The sequence below is a fragment of the Periplaneta americana genome, chromosome 4, assembly GCF_040183065.1.
Source record: "Periplaneta americana isolate PAMFEO1 chromosome 4, P.americana_PAMFEO1_priV1, whole genome shotgun sequence".
NCBI classification, from domain to species: domain Eukaryota; kingdom Metazoa; phylum Arthropoda; class Insecta; order Blattodea; family Blattidae; genus Periplaneta; species Periplaneta americana.
Window position 1 is genome coordinate 153,512,461 of NC_091120.1, and position 23,625 is coordinate 153,536,085.

Here is a 23,625-nt window from a genome sequence, read left to right on the forward strand (position 1 = left end):
CTTATTACAGTATATGAGCGGCGTGTTTGGCCCTTTCCCTTCCAAGATAATGCCACAAATACTCAATAGAATTCAAATCTGGGCTCTGTGGTGGAGGAAAAAGTCTTCTAGAGGCATTATATAGTAGTCACTCCTCTTGTTTCTATAGCTGTGTGTTTGGGGTCGTTATCTTGTTAGAAACGGAAAACACCTTCCAGAACGAGCTTGTGCACACTGTTGGGTAAAATATCTCTGAACACACCAATGAATTTGTACTGATCCATTTCTCCATCAATTAAGGCAAGATTTCTAACTCCAGAGTATGCGATGCACCTCCAAACCATAACATGTCCACCTCCATGTTTTACTATCAGAACTACAGGGACATCATTTTATTTTTACTAACATTTTTTATATTAACCTGGCTATACTTTTGGTTTAAGGTTGAGACGCGGAAACACCGTTTGCTACCCCCTTCCACGACTGGAGTTCGGTGATACTGGCGTAAAATACAAACAAATCACTTTATTAGGTGTAAGAGAGGAAGAAAAGTAGTTCATCCATTTACGTAAACCAGGAAATATCGCGATTTTGAGTTTGATAATTTCCATTAGGTTTTGTTTAATCAAAATAGTTATAGTACAATGTTAACAATAAGTGTTTTTACTCAAGAACTGAGTTATTCATGCGAACGTATTCATTATGCAGTGTATATTATACTGTCTACAGCACATTAGCGTACAATATAGAGAATGAAGTTAAAATGAAAAATAATCGTTGTATGGATATTTAAACACATTTTTGAAAATGGTGGCCGTTCATTTCGATACAGGCTTCAGTTCTTTTGTGCATATTATTGCACTATAGACTATTGCATCTAATTGCAGTTACTAGTTTCGTCCTTCATACTTAGTAACTCATGTTGAAATAATTCTGTACCTACTCTATAAAAGAGTACCTTACGTACTGTAAATTCTGCCCGATCCGCACAGATAAAATTACTCAGACATGCTATCTACTGTCCGCCCAAGTGGTTATGTCGCAGGATCGTAGAAAGGGGGGAAATCACGTGATAGTTAATTACTTAACGAGGTCCTTTTATTTAAGTTACTTTAAACAGTTGCATAATATTACGTAGACGTCCAATTAACTCCTAACAGAAATTAATGTTTTCAGAAAAGAGCTAAGAAAACCCAGCCACTAGTCTTTACATTGGAGCGAGCAGAAGCAGGTGGGGAAAATCGAGATGCGACGTAGACAAACTGATGACAGTACCTGTGCGAAAATATGATTCAATATTGGAAGTTTTCGTCACTGGAAAACGCGAACATATTTCTGAAACGTACTATAGGCCTACTCACTAACTCAGTACTGCTTACTTGTATATGCGGCCTTGGTTCTGTGTGGACAGTTGGAACTTCGTTAGTAGAAGGGGTGGGAGTGAAGTACATTAAAAAAACTCTGGTACAATAAAAATTGAAGTAAAAATATAATGATGTCCCTGTATGTGTTGTTGCTGCAATTCTGTGTTAGGTTTTCGTCACACTTTCTTCTGTCCTTCAGAACCGAACAAGTTGAACTTCGACTCGTCTGTGAATGACAGTGTCCCAGAATTCCAATGGCTTTCCACAATATTCCTTAGCAAATTCAAGGCGTTTCTTCCCGTTTACCTCGGAAATATATGTTTTTATTTTTCTGGAAGACCTGTCATGAATATCAGCACTGTTCAAGATATACCGTACTGTCGGAACACTTAACGTCTTGTTACATGTTGTTGCGATGTCAGCAGCTATAGAGGCAGCACTTTTTGTAGGTTTCTTTTGGACTAAACGTATGATGGCTCTTTTTTCTCTCGATATGCGAGTGTTCATGGGCGACTAGATCTTTGCTTGTTTCGTGTGGATCATTTTTCCCTGAGTTTATGTATTATAGATCTTACAGTAGATGAGTTTATTGAATTTTATTGAGTATTTGTGGAAATGTCTTGGAAGTGAAAGGGCTAAGCGCCGTACATATAATAAGGAAGAGTTTAAGAGGGTTCTTGGATGTGTTCTGAAATTTCTCCTGAAACAACGAGAAATTTGGTTCATTCAATGCCGAGACGTCTGAAAGCTGTCATCCGTGCTAATGTTTTGGATACAGGATACTGAAAATACATTACAGGGACCTATTATATGCATTAGTATAATGTGCCACTACTTTTTTTTGAAATCGGAAAATAGATATTTTCTTTTGTAAATAATTATTTTGTGTTATTGTTGTTGTGATCTCTGTGAAAGACTTTTAGTTTTACATTATATTAAAGAATAACAATTTTATTTTGTCAATCTTGCCATTTATACAGATCTTATAGGGAAAACACTGAGCGTGTCAATACTTTTTGGTGCCAGCAGTGAATAGAGATTACATAGAATGGACACTGAGCGAATTTTCCTGTTTTATTACTCTGTGCGCCGGCGTTTAGTTCCACTTTCAGGCGCTAGAGGTTAGTGTAATCGAGTACACGCTAAGATAATAATTGAATAACTTATGAGAGTTGAGACACAGGATCCAAACAGCGCCTACCTTATTGCATGATCCAAGTTAACAGCTTTTCCTTATTTCTCAGTGACAAACTAGTTGTAATAATATTTTTTTATGTTTTATATACAATAAATTATATTATAAAATAATATAATACATTATAAAATTATGTATCAAATTCGTTTAATATTTCTATACAATATAATATAGATATATGGTTTTACTTCTCATAGGAATTTTGTTTTTCCATTTTCAGCGCTATCAATCATTACATATTTTAATTGTTGTTAGGGTCAACGTCTCAACTCTCATTATAAAGGAACTCTAGAGTCTAGACATTACTGCTAATAATGAATTTTTTATTTCATCGGTCCAATTTATTTTATTTCAGTGCATAATGTACCTAGATGTATTAATTTATGTGTTATATTTCCGCTGTCTCGACTCTAGCTGGTGTGATGTCAGTGCCAACTCCTGGGAGAAAGCAGAATCTCACGCTCAAATTGGTTTGAAGGTCATTGAAATCAGTCCTGCTAAATCAAAGGTATCGACGCGAAGTGTCCATGCTGTATAATTTTATCTATACGCTGGTGCCAGTATAGAGTCTACACAATATTTTCATTGGAGCTGAAGTGCTCAAGTTTACTTTATTCCCTTACAAGCCTATCCCTTAATTATTCATATCTGAATATTAATACCTTGATTCTGGAGTAGATGTCGTTAGCGATGTGCCAGCTGGTCTCCACGATTGGTAGTTTGGAGATTCTGGTCACAGACACGAGCTGTGGGAATTGATGGCGCTCCGACATCTTATTCGTCGCCTGAGAATTTCGAAGCATCTGCAAAAAACAGAAAAAGAAAGTTTAATACAAATTATAAAATTTAATAAACTTGCAAAATGTGTCTTATAATCAAGTTTCAACAATGGTCATCTGTTAAGTAATTCATCCCCCTCCAACAATATTTTAGTTACTATCTTTTTCTTCACTTCAAAGATTATGTTCACGTTGCACGTATTCCAACGCCCATTTCAGTCTGTTTTCCCATTGCTTTTGGCATTCTTCGTAGATGTTCACAACATCATCTTTGCAAAATGTGTTTTACTGACAATCAATACCTCAATGATTAAGGGTTTTAATAGCGATAAATATTTTTCTCTCAGCAATATGAGTAATTTCTTTCAACGGAAAGAAAATTATAATTGATTGTATATCGGACTATTCTATGTCAATTACCAAGAAATAATCAGGGCTAATTTCCTCGAATATGTTTAAATATTTGTTCAATATTTCCAGTGTTACTTCAACATCACATATCACCACGGAAGCCGCACAGCTGAATATGCGGTGTACGTGACCAACAGTTATCTAAAGATGTTTTTGCAGGAAAACCTTGTGATTTTGAAACAGATACAAAACAAGAGCGCCAAACTATACAGGGTGATTCACGAGGATTTACCGTCCCTTACGAAGTTTATTTCGGAGCAAAAAAATGTCAAACATTTGTCCTAATCTCAATATTTTCAGAATTAGAATAATTTGAAATTGTTTGTAAAATACCATTATTCTTTAGTTTTAAGGGTAAAAGAATATTACAGATAAAGAATAAACTAGTCAGGAGTATCATTTCTTTAATTAGCTAGTAATCTGGAGCTAAAATGTGTTCTCAATTCCATAGCTGCTTCGAACAGAATTTATTTTTCTATTTTTAACAACGAAATTACATTTTCTTACGCATTTATCACAACAATTGTTACAAATCGCGTCACTCTTGTAAATTCTTTAAGACTGTACAGTACATTACGATGCATAATTAAACTGTAAAGAATCAAGTTTCTCGTATGGTTTGTAACAATTTTTGCGAAAAGTGCGTAAAAATGACGTCTTTTTAGTTAAAGATTGAAAAATAAAATCTGCAAAAAGCAATTAATAACACGTTTTTATCTTCAAAACACTAGTCAATTAAAGAAATGAGTCGTTGAGAGCAGAAGTGTTTTAATTCAAAAATGGGTAATGAGAGTTAAAGTAAACATTCTGTAAAAATACAGCGCAAAGTAACAATTAATATTATTTAAACTATTAGTAGTCAGTGGATAGCACGAAGGACATATTAATTGCTACTTTGCGCTGTATTTTGCAGAATTTTTACTTTAAACCTCATCACCCAATTTTGACTTACACCACTTTTGCTCTGAACGGCTCAAATGACACTTCTGAATAGTTTATTCTTTATTTGTAATATTTTTTTTTTACCCGTAAAGCTAAAGAAAAAAGGTACCGTCATTTCCCACAACTATGGTCCACGATGCAACCATTCAAATTTTGTCTCCATAATGTTGTACCTCGATCTGTAGGTTTGCTGTATGTAGTTTGAACTCAAGTCGCTGCAGCTATCTACGAACGGTCTATGTTACTTCTACAATGATCTTTGAATGGTTGTATCGTGGACTATAGTTGTGTTCCAGGACCATAGTTGTGTTCCAGGACCATAGTTGTGTTCCAGGACCATAGTTGTGTTCCAGGACCATAGTTGTGTTCCAGGACCATAGTTGTGTTCCAGGACCATAGTTGTGTTCCAGGACCATAGTTGTGTTCCAGGACCATAGTTGTGTTCCAGGACCATAGTTGTGTTCCAGGACCATAGTTGTGGGAAATGACGGTATTTTACTAACAACTTCAAATTAATGTAACTTTGAAAATATTGCGGTTAGAACAAATATTTTTTGCTCAGAATGTCTTCGGAAATAAGTTCCGTAAGTGACGGTAAATCCTCGTGAATCCCTCTGTATATTCACTGTCTTCTTCAGGAATATACGTGTCACGGCTTGGGTCCGTCTAGAAAAAACTACGCCTCTACGTTATCCAGTGCCATTCTATTACCCATTATTCCCCTGTTCAGGGGAGGGAATGGATTGGGACTCTCCTCTCATGCAGGTCGCTCGGATGGGCTCGTTGTACTATACGGGATGGAATGGTGTGCATGCCCTAGAGCTCCCCGAACTACAAATTCCACTGCGCACCGCCACCGAATTCCTCTACAGCCTACATGATCCCTTTACCATCCAACGTAGCCCTCACCGCGATCCCTCAACCCCGGTCCCAAGAATTATCGTGAGCCCAGTGCAGCATCCTATGCCATACTGTTAGCTATTGGGTTACGTCCGTTTTAGGCTTTTCACCTTCAATTTGTCTTAGGTTCGATCAACAGAATTGTGGAAAGCGGAGTGAGAAGTGATCAAGGGGTTTGGAGTTGACATGCATATTTCCTCATAGGCCCAAATTATCTTGCAAGTACCCGAAATTTTGTATTTTTCAATTACTTGTTACTTCTCCTATTTTCACCTTCTTTTATTGCCATTGACTGTGATATATATATATATATATATATACATATATATATACACACACATACATACATACATACATACATACATACATACATACACACACACAAAGTGGGCCAAAAAAGGCACAAAATTTAAATGGTTATGTTTCAGTAACTAATGATTTCACTTGAAAGTTTATTCCACAGGCAAATTCCACAGCCCTTATAGACGGGGAAAGTACTGCAATATTTAATTTTTTAGGGCCGTATTCATAGACATTTTTAGCGCGGGCTTCCGGTGGATGATCAGCGTTTTTCGTATTCATAAACCAGCATTAGCGATAGGATATGATTTGAATTCTGTACTAGTAACCAGTGGATAGAAGGGGCTACTTTAGTACGCTCGTAGCGCGTATTGCGAAATGTCTATGAATAGCACTCTATTTATTAAACATTAAATTTTATTTTTTGTAAGGCAGTGCAAAATCGGTCGTTTTTGCCGAACTAAGCATTATGGTCTTACGAGTTCAGCAGGCCAAGCCGTTTGTTGTGCTATCATCATTTGCTTTCTTCAGTTTTGAGTTCTCCATTTTGTGAATAATTGGTAGCTTAACAAACGAAGACAAGATTTTCATTAAACATTTGCACCAATATGATAATTAATCTGCCCATCAAATTGTAAGGAACTATCTCAGCGAGAATGGTCTGTTTCAAGTGTACAACAATTGATTAGCAAGATACGGATATGATATCCCTCATGAGAGATTATTGCGTGAAAGATCGCATTTCTCAGATTCTTTGATGGTTTCGCTGGAGTTTCAAACGAGATCTTAATCCTATGGACTATTTTGTATGGAGTCAACGACAAAAAGCAGTTTACTACAAAACAAGAATTCGTAATATTGAACATTTAAGACAACGCCGCCTTGAATGTTGGGACCGGCTTGATTTAAGATCGATATCCAGTGCTATTGGACAATGGAGAAGGTGCCTACAAATGGTTGTGCGGGCAAATGCATCATTTTTAATTTTGATTATTTGAAAGATCATTAATTATTATTAATTTTACCAACATTCAGTTTCTGCATTTTGAAGTAGGCCTAATAAATTGTCTTCAAAAACCACATTCTTCGCATCATTGTATTGACCTCCATACGATTTTAATAGAGTCTCAAAAAACATAATCCTAATAAAAAGGCCTGCTCATCTTTAAAGTCTACTCTTATTCATTATAAATTAATGTTATGTATTTTCGAAAATAGAGTATTTCTAATTTTGTGCCGTTTTTCTGGCTCACTGGGTATATGCACGAGTGAATTATGTGAAATGAGGTGAAAAGTGAGATGAAATGGAGAGTGGGCGAAATTTTTGAAGTTCAGAGAAATAGGAAAACCTCGACAAGATCATCTCTCTGTGTCCACTAGTATCAAGTATTTCCAAGAACCAGTATTATAATTCTGCATCTAATACTGAGTACTCACTACTTCATTTTCTTAGTCAAATGCACTCTATAAAAACTTAAGACAATATATCTAATCAATTGTATTTTTCTTTACGCATGTTTGCACGATAGAACGGAAGAAATCCTGCTTCAAAACTACAGTGTATCCATTAAATCCCAAGCAGGAAGAAAGAGATTAGTGAAATCCCTAAGAATGATTTTCAGCTTTGAACATGCCACAGACACTCCTTAGATTTTATAGTCTATCCCCGTCTCTCAAACTAGCTTCCCCAATGGGTCCTGCGAAACCATTTTTCCTGTGTTGCCGGAACCGGCTCATAGCAGTGAGTTTTGAAAAGAGCTCTATATACAAATACATCTGATCCCACCAAAGCACTTATGCTATTCGAACCATCATGTTTTTTTTTTAAATTAAACTATATAAAGTGAAATAAATTGTAAGTGAAATATTGTGTTGACGGAATTTTATTCTTAAATTTGAGGAAAACTGTAAAACCCCGGAAACACCGATCTTGTTCACACCAAGTATCACTTCAACACCAGAAATAGAATGCGAATTCGCAAAATGCAATGCCTTTGTTCTTGCACAAAGTTATACTTAAAAAATCCTTTACCATTCTCTGTCTATACTTTCTAGCCTCATGTTATTAGTCATTGGTCTCTCTAATGGATTTAGCTATTTATAACGGTTCAAAGATAATAAATAGTCTCCCTCCCGTTTTCACCCGAAGGAATTGACAAGTTTAACCTCCTAGAAATAGAGCACTCATTATTTCACAAATAATGAAAAAAACTAATTTGAAAACACTTTTGAATAAATCACCATTGCTTCATCTCACATTTAAACCGAAGTAACTACAACAGTCCCTGAAGTTTAGGTCGAAATGCAAGTATTCACATATAGCACCACACTGGAAACTTGCTTTTTCACTGTTGACCAAACAACGAACGTTTTTTGATTTTCTACAGCACGTACACTTTAAATAATCAGCAAGTACGCTAACCACTGTACAATGCCTTCTGTTTAGTTATCGTTCTCTGGACGGTTTTCTATTAATGTGGAGTCTATGTCATACAAGAGTTACTTATTTATAAACGTGACAGCTTATAACATGCAGTGATTCAATGGGAAGGTCACATGATGAGGAATGTCTCCCCTTTTTTTTCCACCGCAGGTCAAATTCCGACCCTGCTTGCTTATCAATCGGAAACAAACTGCGGTTAATTTATGAGAAAATTCTTCCTAGACATGGTAGAAAGTACAAAAAAATTACAGACTGATGTCTGATTCGGTTTTTCATAGAAGCGCTAGTCAGCATTTCGTTGTTCTACAACTCAATTTTACAACAGCAAGCGAGAATATTTTTAGAAACTACGAATGTAAGTTAATCTAGTTCCTGCAGTGGCTCAGTGGCGGTAAGCGGTAGAGGTTCGAGTCCCAGTCAGCGATAGGATTTTTCCATCAAAACTTCTATAGAGACTTCTGTGCACAATGTTCTCAAGGATCTCCTGTTTCCCCACGTTATACTTCTGGTTTATGTTGGCACAGACAGTAGGTTTGGCAAGATAATTTACACTTTACGTAGAATTTACACTTTGCGTAGAAAATCAGTTTCCTTAATGTATTAATAATTTAAAATTTTAATTATATTACATTTTAAACTTTAATAATTGTCTCGTGTATTTCAGCACGAAATCATGTTTTGAAGGTTTTTTTATATAAAGCCATCTTATACTTACTTACTGGCTCTTAAGGAACCCGGAGGTTCATTGCCGCCCTCACATAAGTCCGCCATTGGTCCCTATCCTGAGCAAAATTAATCCAGTCTCTATCATTATATCCCACCTCCCTCAAATCCATTTTAATATTATCTTCCTACCTATGTCTCGGCCTCCCCAAAGGTCTTTTTCCCCCTTAGGCCTCCCAACTAACAATCTATATGCATTTGTGGATTCGCCCATACGTGCTACATGTCCTGCCCATCTTAAACGTCTGGATTTAATGTTCCTAATTATGTCAGGTGAAGAATACAGTGCGTGCAGTTCTGTGTTATGTAACTTTCTCCATTCTCCTGTAACTTCAACCCTCTTAGCCCCAAATATTTTCCTAAGCACCTTATTCTTAAACACCCTTAACCTATGTTCCTCTCTCAAAGTGAGAGTCCAAGTTTCACAACCATAAAGAACAACCGGTAATATAACTGCTTTATAAATTCTTTAAGATTTTTTGACATCAGCCAGGACGATAAAAGCTTCTCAACCGAATAATAATAGGCATTTCCCGTATTTATTCTGTGTTTAATTTCCTCCCGAGTATCATTTATTTGTTACTGTTGCTCCCAGGTATTTGAATTTTTCCACCTCTTCAAAGGATAAATTTCCAATTTTTATATTTCCATTTCGTACAATATTCTCGTCACGAGACAATCATATACTTTGTCTTTTCAGGATTTACTAATAAGGATTAATATACTAAGTAAATGTACAGGTTTTTAATTTAAGAAGACTGGTGATAATATCTACTACTTGCACTAGTATGTAGCCTATATAAATGACTATATTGAGTTTATAAATTTAGAAACGGCTTTGAATTCCTCGAGTGTACTTTCATATGTATGTAAATATGTAGAAAAGAAACTAGTTTGATTATTGTAGGGTGGGTTGGGGTAAACTGAGTATGAAAACAGCCTTTTTCAAGTTTAGAGACCCATAGCCAGCTACCATCATAAAATGTTCCAGTCAGTTTTTTTATATGTTAGCACTTAGTAACTTTATATGTTAAAATGAGTCTATTGCATTTTCAAGTACGTTAGCCTCTTCTTATAATAATATATAAGGAGTAAAACATTCTTTAAAGTCTTTATAAAATCAAATTATCTCAACTATAAGTTAATGTAAGTGTCCTAGAACAGAACGTAGAGGCTAGGTAGCCATTTAAGAATTTTAATTATACCTAATAAGATAAAATAAATTCAGCTAATACTTAAGTTACCGGCAAGGTTTATTTTCTAGATTTAAAATATCTCCGATTAAAATCAGGGGCAGAAAACAAAATGCTTTTCTGTGAACATTAAAATAATTACTACAGACCGATTATTTAGTCCTGACAGCTCAGCGACGCGGAAGAGTGCGGAGAGTTCCGGAGTAGAGATAAGGGCGAGCAGTCGGTAAAGGCAAGCGAGTGAATAAACCAAACACCCCTTGGCGTAACTAAACGGACTCGCCTGTCCCACGCGCACATCTCCGGCGACTGTCAGGACTAAATAATCGTACTGTAAACGTGTTAAACTGTGATACTTTCAGTTTTGAAAGTAAAATTAGTTAAATTTTAAAATAAATAGTCAAATGTTCTGTTAAATCAACAGATTTTTTAGGATGGGGTGGGTCGGAGAAATTTGGATATAGAGAGGTAATTTGGGTAAGTTACAATTTATTGAATAGAACTTTATCTAATCTTCAAACACACGCCAATTTAATATACATTTATTTCACAATTGCTCGTCATGAAGTGTTAAACATTTGTTGATCACACTGATACATACTGATAAAAAATATATTTACCAGCCTAGATCATATATGTAACAGATAACTCCTCGCTACGTTAAAATCGGCAGCACTTTGAAGAGAAAAACCGCCAGGATCGCCACCCGTCCGCCGTAAACGAACACGAGATGGCAGCACAGTCGCTAATGCAATTCAAATGGGTATTATGACGTGGCTCCTTGTGTAACAACTAGATGACAGCGTAGTAAACCTGACAAAAGTTGTTAACCTCAAAGCCTATAACACCGACGTATCTGTTACATGTATGATCTAGGTTTACTAGTCAATGAAATGACGCACCGCATTAAATCAATACTGTCTGGTAACCAGCTGTGACATAGTAACCAAATTCATACGTTTATTCATTACACATATTTAGAAAATGTTTTAATAAATGTAGTAATATATGAGCCGTTCAGAGCAAAGGTGGTGCAAGTCAAAATTGGGTAATGAGGTTTAAAGTAAAAATTCTATAAAATACAGCGCAAAGTAGCAATTAATATGTCCTTCTTGCTATCCACCGACTTCTAATAGTTTAAATAATTTGAATATTAATTGATACTTTGCGCTGTATTTTACAGAATGTTTACTTTAAGCCTCATTACCCATTTTTGACTTACACCATTTCTACTCCGAACGGCTCATATCGTTACGCATTTTACATGTTAATTATAAGTCCTCTCGCACATAGACCTACTTATCACACTAATATTCGTCATTGATATGGTCATGTAACAATTATTTAATATATTAGAAGCATTTCTTGGAATGTTCGAAACTGAGCAGTTTCTTGTCATATTATGGATAAACAATGGAAGCAGAGAAAAGTCAAGTTGGGCTGAAAATTCTGGGATGATAGGCAACTTCTGACGACCTAAGTTAACGCCGTTCCGACTTTCTTTGCCGACCACATTAATTTTCAAAAGGAAAGGGCTTTTCCTGTGTGAATTCGGCGGGTAGGATTAAAATATAGAAAATGACGCGCACGTACAAGAATCACGATAATTACATAATATATATTTCAAGTCAAACGTGACTATTATCACTTCACAAACATTTTCTTATCATTATCTTGTGGTAAGCATGAATAACAGTTCTTTAGCTGCCGAGGACAGCAATTGTGAAATTAAATTTGGCAGCATATAAATTTAACCGTTCGCAGTTGACCTTAAACTTTGAGTATCTCCGAAACTATTTCATGTGGATTATACATGTCTGGATTGAAATCCTTCAATTATGATGTGGATGTGGCAGTTTGTAATGTTCTAATGAAGGTTGAGAGCATAAGAAAATTCCGAAAGGAAAGTTTTCTTTAAAAAATCTCGTTTATTGACATACATAATTACCACAGTAAAAGCAGACTTTTTAAATGTTACTTTTCTTGCCTTTTAAATACTTTACGTTTTCTATGTATTTACGCGTAATTGCACAACTCCGACAGGCAGTTACAAACTTAGTTTCACAAACGACCTGCTTTTACCCCACTGAAGCACAATAAAATATCCTCGAATGCTTAGGATTTTCTGGACGAGCTGAACGTCATTTCTTCCTAAAGGCTTCGTCTATTCAGTTAGTTTGTGACTATCAGTTAGTGGTGTTCAGATTGAGTTATAATTAGTTTTTTTTTACTTGGCTATTTAACGATGCTGTATCAACTACTCTTATTTAGCGTCGATAGAATTGGTGATAGAGAAAAAAATATTTGGCTAGATGAGGCCGAAGATTCGCCATATATTACCTGACATTTTCCTTACGGTTGGCGAAAACCTAGAAAAAATTCCAAACATTTAATCAGCCCAAGGAGGAATCAAACCCATGCCCCAGCACAACTCGGGATCAGCAAGAAAACGCGCTACCGCCTAAGCTATGCCGGTCACTCTGAGTTGCTTTAGTTTTTTAGTTGAAAAAAATTATACATCTTGATTACACAACTTTTAACACTGTATCACTTCAGAATATGTATGATAAGAACTTTCTTGTGTTAAATTTTAACGTACCTTGTTAACATGGTTCGACCTATTTTGGGTCATCTTCAGAACTGTCGTTGTTGGTCTTGGCGCCTCTTGTTTCCTGTGAGGGTGCGTTCGTAATGTAGAGTCAAAGAGTGTATGTGTTTTGAAACTGAGTTGTGTGTTGAGAATATCGTTGGGGTGTGTTTTCGTGTGTCTGTATATTTTATATTGTTCTAGTGTGTTGCGTTTCTGGCTTTTTGGTTGGATATGCAGTATTTCCATGTCTGTGTTGCCATTGTGACCCATTGAGAACAAATGCTGGGTAACTTTGAACAACGACCAGTTCTGAAGATGACCCAAAATAGGTCGAAACATGTTAACAAGGTACGTTAAAATTTAACACAAGAAAGTTCTTATCATACATATTCCGAAGTGAAAAAAATTCTAAGTATGATTAATTGGGAAGTGCATATAAGGCACGCATTTTTATTTAATATCAGCCGTTTCACTTATGTTTGTCATTTTTCAAGCCAGTATTGGAAGAAAAGAAAAAGGCAAAGCTTTACAATCAGATGCTAGGGATGACTCCGCCACTGCTACTTTCAGCGGTCACATACTAGAGGGTTCCACCACTGTGGAGGAACGGTTAGCACAGGCCTGGATCTAATAACTCGATTGAGTCGCTTCAGACCACTCCTTAATTTCCCACACCACCTTTCCAGCTGAGATGGTAATGTTCTGGTGCGGTACGAGCAGACAGAAATGTTAGTGACGGATTATATTACGCGGTCATTAAAGCTTTTACGAATTTTCTGCTCTCGCTGGTCACCTAAAATCCATCACCGATGCACAGAACCTTACTGTTTATAAGGCGGTGTGAGCGTAAAGGACATGGACTGGGGTTTCTGCCTCTCTTTCACTTCCCCTCTTATGCCCAGGGTTAGCATGTCTAACCGTAAAACAAGAGGGCCCGGGTTCAAATCCTGGTTGGGTTGCGTTACCTGATTGAGGTTTTTCTGTAATTTTCCCTCAACCCATTGAGAACAAATGCTGGGTAACTTCGAACGCTGGACTCTGGACTCATTTCTCTGGCATTATTACCTTCATTTCACACTGACGTTAGATGACCATTGCAGCTGGTAAATCTTCGTAAAATAAACCAATTAAATATAGGAGAAGTTTCCCCAAGGAAAAGTCACAATGCCACGCTCCATACGAGAAGTTATGGGAACAATGAGTGGAAGTTAAGAAGGTGAGCATATCCTTCTCTTTCCAAAAAAAATTGCAACAAGAAACCAACTGGAATTCAGGCATCAACACAATTCCGTCCGATTCCCATTTATTTATAATTCCGTAACATACTTCGATTTTCATTTTTTTATTTTATTGGGTTATTTTACGACGCTGTATCAACATCTCGGGTTATTTAGCGTCTGAATGAAATGAATGTGATAATGCCAGTGAAATGAGTCCGGGGTCAAGCACCGAAAGTTACCCAGCATTTGCTCGTATTGGGTTGAGGGAAAACCCTGGAGAAAACCTCAACCAGGTAACTTGCCCCGATCGGGATCCGAACCCGACCCACCTGGCTTCACGGGCAGACTCGCTGACTTACTCCACAGGTGTGGACAACATTCTTCGATCATAATATAATAAACGATTAAATTAAACGATCACCAGGTGGCAACGCAAGGAAAGGCTTGTCGAGGGACGAGAAAGTTGCTGGTTCAACACTTGGGTACTCTGTGAAACTTAGCGCAGTCAGGTGATCATTCATTCATAGATTTCTGCCCAAGGGCAGGTCTTTCACTACAAACCCAGAATTCTCCAATATTTCATATTTTTGCCTTTCTCTTAGTCTTCGCATTTGATGCATGTATCTTAATGTTGTCTATCATCCGACATCTTCTTCTGCCCCGAACTTCTTTCCCGTTCACCATTCGCTCCAGTGCATCCTTCAGTAGGCAGCTTCTTCTCAGTGACCCAATCAATTCCTTTTGTCTTCTTGATCAGTTTCAGCATCATTCTTTCTTCACTCCTTCCAGCACAGCTTCACTTCTCATCCTGTCTGTCCATTTCACATGCTCCATTCTTCTCCATACTCGCATTTCAAATGCTTCCAGTCGCTTCTCTTCACTTCGTCGTAATGTCGATGTTTCTGCCCCATACAATGCCACATTCCATACAAAATACTTCACTAGTCTCTTCCTTGTTTTTTTTAAGATCTGCAGATGATTCTCCTTTTTCTATTAAAAGCTTTCTTTGTCATTGCTATCCTCCTTTCGACTTGCTGGCAGCAGCTCATGTTACTGCTTATAGTATTTGAAGCTGTCCACTTGCTCTACTGCCTCATTTATAATTCGCAAGTTAACCTTTATTTTTCTTCCGATAACCATGGTCTTCGTCTCGTTTGTATTTATCTTCATCTCATACTGCTCACAGCTGTCATTTAGCTCCTATAGCATATCCCTCAGTATTGTTTTCTCTGCTACGAGTTAGAAATGTGCCTAACTGAGAGGTTATTACAATAAATCGGCAATGGTTGCAAAAGCAAGAACCTTTCTGTAGAATTTGTGAAATACCAATACCTAAGTAAGCATTGTAACTGCAGTTAGTAATATCATAGTCTAGTACATACAGGCGCGAAGCTCAATACGTAATAAATATGCAAACATTAGATAGTTGCTCACCGCTAGGATCGCTAATATCGCCTCATTACAGCCAATGCAAAATAGAACCGTCATAGTCTATTGTTTCTAGCACCCTCAAAACTCAAGCTTCGTGACTGTATATAGTAGACTGTGGTAATATTCCTTATGTTAAATAACAGATGGAGCAACAAAAGCGAGAGAAAGGTTAAAGAAAGACATAGGGTCGCTCTAAAAGCTTCAACATTTTGTTTCTATACTCTGGCACCGTTGGACAATCTTCTTACTTATGAAAGAAGCGATAAACAAGGCAAACCAATTATTTTCTTCTCTCTGATGAACGTTATTGAACAAGTAATAACTACTTCACTGTGTTAAAACTATAAATTCTGGTGGTTAATTACCCGATTGACTAGTTTCGACTTGGTTTGCGTCATCCTTTGAATCCTACTGAGCTTCAAAGCTATCTTCTGGTTTCTTGTTGTGGTGAGGTGTTCTCATGATTGTGGCAAAAAGGGTGTGTGTTTTGAAATTCAATCGAGTGTTCAGGATGTGTTGTGGGTGTATTATTGTGTGTTTGTAAATTTCATTTTGTTCTAGTGTCAAGTTTCTGGTTTTTTGGCTGGATGAATAATATTTTCATGTCGTTGTATATATTGCTGTAATTATGGTTGGAGTTTGTGATGTGTTCTGCGTAGGTTGAATTATTATGTGGTTTGAATATGGCTGTGATATATTCCTTGTAAGGTATTTGAGAATGAAGAGTCCACTGCAAGAATGATGGATGTCACTTTCTTGTCGAAAATGAACCAAGACTGTCAATGCATAGCTTAAGACATAATTATATAATGTACTTAGAGAGTTATATGGCATTAACACCGATAGTCATTGTCCAGTAATGATCGGAAAATCAAGCATTTCAAACTTTCAATTGCTTCTCCTGCAAAATGTATTCCAAATGACATCCATCATTCTTGCAGTGGACTCTTAAATTATCTTCTGCCTAAAGAACCTGACGTCTGAGAATCTTCTCTATTACGAAATTCGGTAATCTATGATCTTACAGAGGCTTCAACAGCATAAAATATCGTCCTTGAAACAATTCCGAAAATAATCGGTTTCATCGCAGACGTACACAGCAAGGAAACTGACAAATGACTGAAGCTGATTTGCTCAAACACCACATAATCACATGTTCAGAAACGTTCTATGATGGAAAGCATTCCAATCCGAGGAACACAATGTAACACAGTACTTTGTTCCGTATGCAGGGTGTTTTGATCTACATCATATGTCATGCAAAGGTCGCGCTCCAACTTTAAAAATATAGCAATTTATTATTTCTGTAAATACATGGAAACTCTAATTATCTTAATAATTCTAACTACTGCGACTGGAACACATTTTAATTAGTTGATACTGTACAAATTAATGTATCTACTCTACAAAATACCAACGAGATATAGAAATTATCTTCTTTTTTCACTGGCAGGTTTCACCTAGTACGGCGCCGATCGAAAATCGACATGGGAGGGCTAAAATCGTTCAATACCGTTACTTGTAGAGAGCTCACGAGATGAGCCCTGGTAGAATGTGGAGTAATGTCAATCCTACACGCAGGCAAAAGACAGCGTAACGCCACTCTTGCTCGCAGAAAACGACATAATGACACGCTACTAATTACTGTAACTAACCAACGTGAACCATTCGATCAACTTTTAAAATATAACCCAACAGTTTCAACTTATACAACACACCAACAAAGAGCTAGTCTCAAACTACCTGATATTTTCAGCCACAATATAATTAAACATCATGTGGTGACCGAGATGTCATTTGTTTAGTGTCATACGACTAACTCATAACTTATCTCTGGTCAGTTCTAGGAAGAGCGGTGCTCCATTCTTCAATACATCCCCGCACCGCACCTAAATAAAATACACCTCGCAGACTTTCTCTTAAGCTCCCCACAGTAGATTATGTACAGGGACATCATTTTATTTTTACTAACATTTTTAATATCAACCTGGCTATATCTTTGGATTAAAGGTCTAGAACCGGAAACACCGCTTGCTCCCCCTTTCAAGACTGGAGTTCGATGATACTGGCATAAAATACAAATCACTTTACTAGGTATAGGAGGGAAGAAAAGTAGTTAATCCATTTATGTAAACTAGGAAATATCGCAATTTTGAGTTTGATAATTTTCATCAGGTTTTTGTTTAATCAAAACATAGTAATGTATTAATACTTAGTGTTTTTACACACGAATTGAGCTATACATTCGGACGTATTAATTATGCAGTGTATATTTTACTGTTACAGCACATTAGCGTACAATATAGAGAATGAAGTTAAATTGAAAAATAATCATAATATGGATATTTAAACATTTTTGAAAATGGTGGCCGATCATTTCGATATAGGCTTCTGTTCTTTTGTGCATATTATCGCACTATAGACTATTGTACCTAATTCCAATTACCAGTTTCGTCCTTCGTACGAGTAACTCATATTGAAATAATTCTGTACCTAGTCTATAAAAGAGTACCTTACGTACTATAAATTTAATCTTCACTTCTGCCCGATCCGAAAAGATAAAATTACTCAGAAATGCTATCTACTGTCCGTCCAAGTAGTTTTGTCGCAGGGTCGTAGAAAGGGGCGGGGGAAATCACGTGACAGTTAATTACATAACGAGGCCCTTTCATTTAAGTTATTTTAAACAGTTGTATAATATTACGTAGACGTCCAATTCCTAATAGAAATTAATGTTTTCAGAAAAGAGCTAAGATAGCCCTGCTACTAGACTTTACACAGGGGCGAACAGAAGCAGGTGGGGGAAACCAGGATGCGACGTGAGATGTGATGTTTATTGACTTTACTGGCTCTGAGCCAGAGGCCGTTTTAGGGTCTTATACGCGCAGGATGCCTTCTCCAGCCATTCTACATAAATAATAATAAAAAATATATATTTACATACTGTATATGACACTATTTCTGGCATAAGTGCCAGTAGGTGTGTGAGTGCGGTGATTGTTGTAGGCAAACGGACGACAGTACCTGTGCGAAAATATGATTCACTATTGAAAGCTCTTTCGTCACTGGAAAACACGAACATATTTCTGGAACGTACTATACTCACTAACTCAGTGCTGCATACGCGGCCTTGGTTCTGTTTGGAGAACGGTTGGAAGTTTACTAGTAGAGGGGGTGGGAGTGAAATACATTCAAAAACTCAGGTACAATAAAAATTGAAGTAAAAATAAAATGATGTCCCAGTAGCCCCCCCCCCCCCAACTTACCAATAAAACAATCGGTAGGTCCAGAACTCTTTACTAGAGAAACGGACCATTTTCCTAGCAATTCGTCATGGAATTCTCGTATGTTGGTAATTAGTAATAAGTAAGTGGGGGCTACAATAGTGCATTAGAATACAAGGGTAACTACTAAGCGATTGTCATGTTGCAAGTTATTTGTAGCTGCAAACTAAAACCACGTGTTTATCACTACTTAGGGTAAAGGTTGGTAATATTGTGATAGTTCTTTCTGAGAATTTATTACAATTTTACTGAGTGAGAAGAAGATCGGTTTTTTGCGTCAACGTATTAAGGGAATGATCGTGGACAAGTTGCTGCACAAAACCGGTCCTTCTCTCGCTCAGTAAAATTGTAATACATTCTCAAAAAGAATGAACACAATATTACTCGTATCACAGTATTACCAACCTTTACCCTTACAGAATCCAACGAAGAAAAAGAATAGCTTTTCTTGAGAATTGCCAACCTTTTATGCACCGATTTTATATATCAATGTTAAATTCCTATATCCTATACTCGGGCTATTCCATATGAAATCGATCAGTAAAAAACCTCGTATTTTTTATACTCTAATTTTTTCCCATTTATACAAGGTGCTGAGGAGAGTGCATTTTCAAAAATATACTATCGAAAGTCAAGCGGTTTTCGTATTGTTGCGCGACAAATTTAGCGTACCGGTATTTTATAAAAAAACAAGCCTTTTCAGCGCTCAGAACTCTGGAACCATTTACTGCAGAACATTGAACGGGAGCTCATTTTGAAGCTGACATTTGGGTAGGTTATATTAAGAAGTAATTTAAACACTATGAAGTTCTGATGCCTCAAACTTTGCACAAAGCACTGTATCACAGTTCACTACGTACAAAAAAGTTTCATTGTATTTAGAAATTGTAAGGTCAATTTTCCCTATATTTCGGTCGATTTGAGATGGAATAGCTCATAAGCAGTATAACGCGAATAAAATAAGAGAAGAAATATTTTTTCTGGGAAAACTAACAAGTATTGACCCTATGTTGTATGGACATTTTTTGATCCTGTAGTCCAGTCATGTCAATTGTTGTCCATAGGCGCAAGCGCGCGCTTTATAGCTCAAGAGAGCCTGAGCGCTTTACAGCGGAAAGGAAAGAGATAGTAAATGCCGTTTGATCGAGCTATATACAGGGATGGCCAGCACTGATTCCATGGATAAAGGGAAGAGCACTTATTAAAAACTATATCAATGTTAATTTTTAGATTTGTCTGATAAGTATAAGTGCATTATAAGAATGTAAGTTTTAATTTTAATGCTCATTTTTTAAAAGCTTGCTTTTTTTTTTATTAAAATGGAATATTTTCTCAATTACTTCACAAGTGAAATTTTCAGATATGTTTATTTAGTAGCCTTACAGGTGCTGAAGCAATGTTTTCATAAATCTAAAAGGCTATATCGTAAATACGTAATACTGAAGATAGTACATTAAAAATTTTGAAAATATTCTCATGGAAAAGCTTTCTAAGGAAGTTAATTAAAGTAACTACTGTTACATGATATACAAAATTTATGTGCCAATGTGTTGTAAAAACGTCAGCTCTATAGATTCAGCAGATTTCGAAAAAATAATTTAATATTCTGATGATAGGAAGTTGCTCACCGATTTCACCTTAAAAGCATAATGCGATAAGAGTCTTGTTATGTAATATTAGTTACAGTTAAAACATATACAGTACCTAAGTAACTTTGCTTTGTATTATAATATTCTTTGATTAGTTTATTGATTAATTTATAAGGTTAAAGATACCATCAATATCAATTACAACTTATGTCATACTCGATCTCTCTCTTATGGGGGGGGGGGAAATATCACTTTCTTTATGAATGTGTTGTTTCATTCACTTAATACAGTATAGTTGTACTACTATGGAATATATGTGAATATTTCTTCGTAACTTTTTATTATGTTATTAACGTTTAAAACACAGCTGCAATATTAAGAACTTGGCGTTAGTACTTTTGTTTTACAGACAATGATAATATCAAACAGAAAGAAGCCATATATAAATAACGACATAAAATTTCACGTTCCGTTTGAAGTTTGTGCACCACTGTTTCCTTAATCCAACAGGCTGCTTATTCATAATTCTTCCTCCTTCCATTCCTAGCGTTTGATGCCCGCGCACAACGTCAAGGTCAGAACAATGCGCTTGCTTTGACATCACTGCTGTAAACCAGCCGTACCGAAAATGCGACTCACGAGCACATTGTGGTCGCATTGATAGCTGTGCATTTCCTTTGAATCCTACCTTCCTCAACCCCCACCCTCTCACTCCCTGCAGTCAAACTTCGTTCCATTTGTATTTGTCTCTGACCTGCGAGTGGAGTATCGTCGCAATGTCTCTCTCGAAACCATGCATCTCTACAAAAACGAAAGTTTCAAGTAGGATGGGAGGACGCATTTTTTTGCTGTCAATATTTATTTATTTATTTATTTATTTATTATTTTGCTAATAATTGTAACATAAAATATAATATATAAAGAAAAACTTTAGCTCGCCCCTGAAAAAGTAGAACTCGTGCTCAGGGGCGGATTCCTGAATTGAAATTAATAATTATACAATACAATTTGTCTTATGTCTACTGTGCAATTATAGTATATAAATTTAAATTTACAATTTTTCAATTTTTATAAAATCCATATATAACTTTTTAAATTTAATACTAGAACTATTAGAATTGACAAGATTAGGATATTTAAATATAAATTTGTTATATATTCTTGGGCATAAATTACTACATAGTATGATTAAATACTGTAACAGTGTTGCATTTTGGTTCAAACAATCTTAAAGAATTCATACCTTTTGTTTCATAACTATGAGAATACATTCAAAATTATGATGAGAATATTAAATGTATGATTTGTTCACAAGTATTATGAGGAAAACGGTTGTGTAAAATAAAACGGCATTATAAGTTACATGTTACAGATGAAACATTAAGTGTTGTTACTATCATCATCATCATCATCATCATCTCTGTACGCCGGTCCTCTTTCAGCAGATGTATGAATAATGCGGTTAGATCTTCAATTTAAAGTCACAGATTTACAATATGATGTTAAATGAAAGCTAGATGTAAGGACTTGACAAATGTTGAACTTTTCAAATCTTTGCAAAAAAATAAATATCCGAACCTTCCTTCTTTCTTGCTCTTTTGAAGCCACGTTCGCTACAACTTACGTTTGTGAAAAATTATTTTCAACAATGAAAATAGTAAAAACCAAATTTAGATCACGGCTGACAGACAAATACCTTTGTGATCAACTACGACTGGAAGTAAGTGACATAATTCCTGATTTTGAAACTCTGTTGCATAAACATTCTGAAGACAATTAATTTTAGGTTGTGATAATGTGTCCTATGTTTTCTTGTTCATTTCTTTCTTCGTTACACGTACTAAACATTAGTTTGTAGCCTTGTACTGTATAAAATTATATTTAAGTGCTTGACGTAAGGAAAATGAAATCCGTTAATAAATCAGACAGTTGCTTCACTTCCCCTTCGGGTGTCCGCCTCCCTCCATAGGTGCTATGCACGTTGCAGGTTAGACAGTGGCTCGGCGCACGATCGCATTTTCGCCACGGCTGCTGTAAACCGTCCCCGACAACCGTAAAAAGGACGGCACATATACCCCCTTACACTCTGTATAACCGTGGATGGTTAAAACTTACTATTCCAGCAGTAAATTCTAAAATGGTTTAATCAAATGGTGTATGCACAAGGGACAAGGGATTTCCCTCAGAATGTATCTCTAACATAGTTTTTATCCGAAAAAAATCTTTGGACTCGCCAGAATTTGAAATTCGGGTCTTCGTAATTAAACCGACTGTTAACGTCACGGCTAAAATAAGAGTCATTTCCTTTCTTTTTGTGTAAAATGTTCTTAAAAAGCAAAAAGGGAACAAACAAACACAATGAGTTCATTTCTTATCTTTAAGAAGGCACATGAGTACTGCAATGCGACAGCGATTTTGTATACTCACCTGCTGTAGTAAAACAAGAGGGCCTCTTGACAGCTTTAAGATCGATTCCTAACTGAGAAGAGTTGGAAGTGATCTCTGGTCGAGGGTCCAGTGTCAAGTGATAAGACTACTGATCCAAAGCGTCGCATCCACAAGTCATGGTCAGGGACTACCGAGATACGACGGACGAAAGCTCAACTGGATACCCAACCCGGGGTTCGTGAGCGGTTTCTATTTTCTCGAATATAAATGAGATTTCAATTATAACTTATAAATAGCAACAGTACTTTGTCACAAAGGGCTAAGAGATTAAATATTTCTGGAATTTTCAAGTAGACGACGCGCGTACATCCAGCAAGCGAAGTACTCGACTGACTGCTCACGTGACTCGTTTCTTAAAATGGGGGCACATCAAAACATGGACCACTTTAACAATTACACTGATATTTACATATTAAATTATTTACACTATGTACAGCAGAGTGTCTGCATCAGACGTTTTCGCTCGAGCGCCAAGTAGTTCATAGCATAATCCGTTAGGTAGCGCACATGCATGATGGGTAAAATTGTCGCGAGCGATAAATCCTCTAACGGCATAAGCAGAGCGTTAGACATTCGTTTCTGTTACAGTGATGAACTGTGTAGTAACATCATATATGTTTATCATTTGAAAACTTTGCAGTGTTTAACTAACCTCTCCATAGTACAACTACAAAACTTGCTTTAAAATGTAATATAAATGTTGTAGGTAAATGTTTTTCTCCCCCCCCCCCACAGGAGTGATTTTGTTTTTGCCATATCTGATAGATGTTCTTGGACGTAAATAAACGGAGAACACAATCACGATAATGCAAGAAATGTATCAACTTTCCTAGT

The 23,625-nt window shown here is 36.4% G+C and overlaps 1 protein-coding gene across 10 annotated transcripts in view; it reads right to left on the minus strand.

Annotated features, from left to right (window-relative positions):
• Lsd-1 (lipid storage droplet-1) overlaps positions 1–23,625 on the minus strand; it is a 109,123-nt gene that overhangs the window by 45,805 nt on the left and 39,693 nt on the right. For 5 of the 10 annotated variants that reach the window (XM_069824184.1, XM_069824176.1, XM_069824179.1 and 2 more), the window contains exon 2: positions 3,201–3,341. In XM_069824184.1, coding sequence (XP_069680285.1) covers positions 3,201–3,341 — 141 coding nt within the window. Of the gene's footprint in view, positions 1–3,200; positions 3,342–8,111; positions 8,385–22,770; positions 22,899–23,625 lie in introns of those variants that run through there. The other 5 variants (XM_069824183.1, XM_069824185.1, XM_069824186.1 and 2 more) reach the window with 5 other exon arrangements.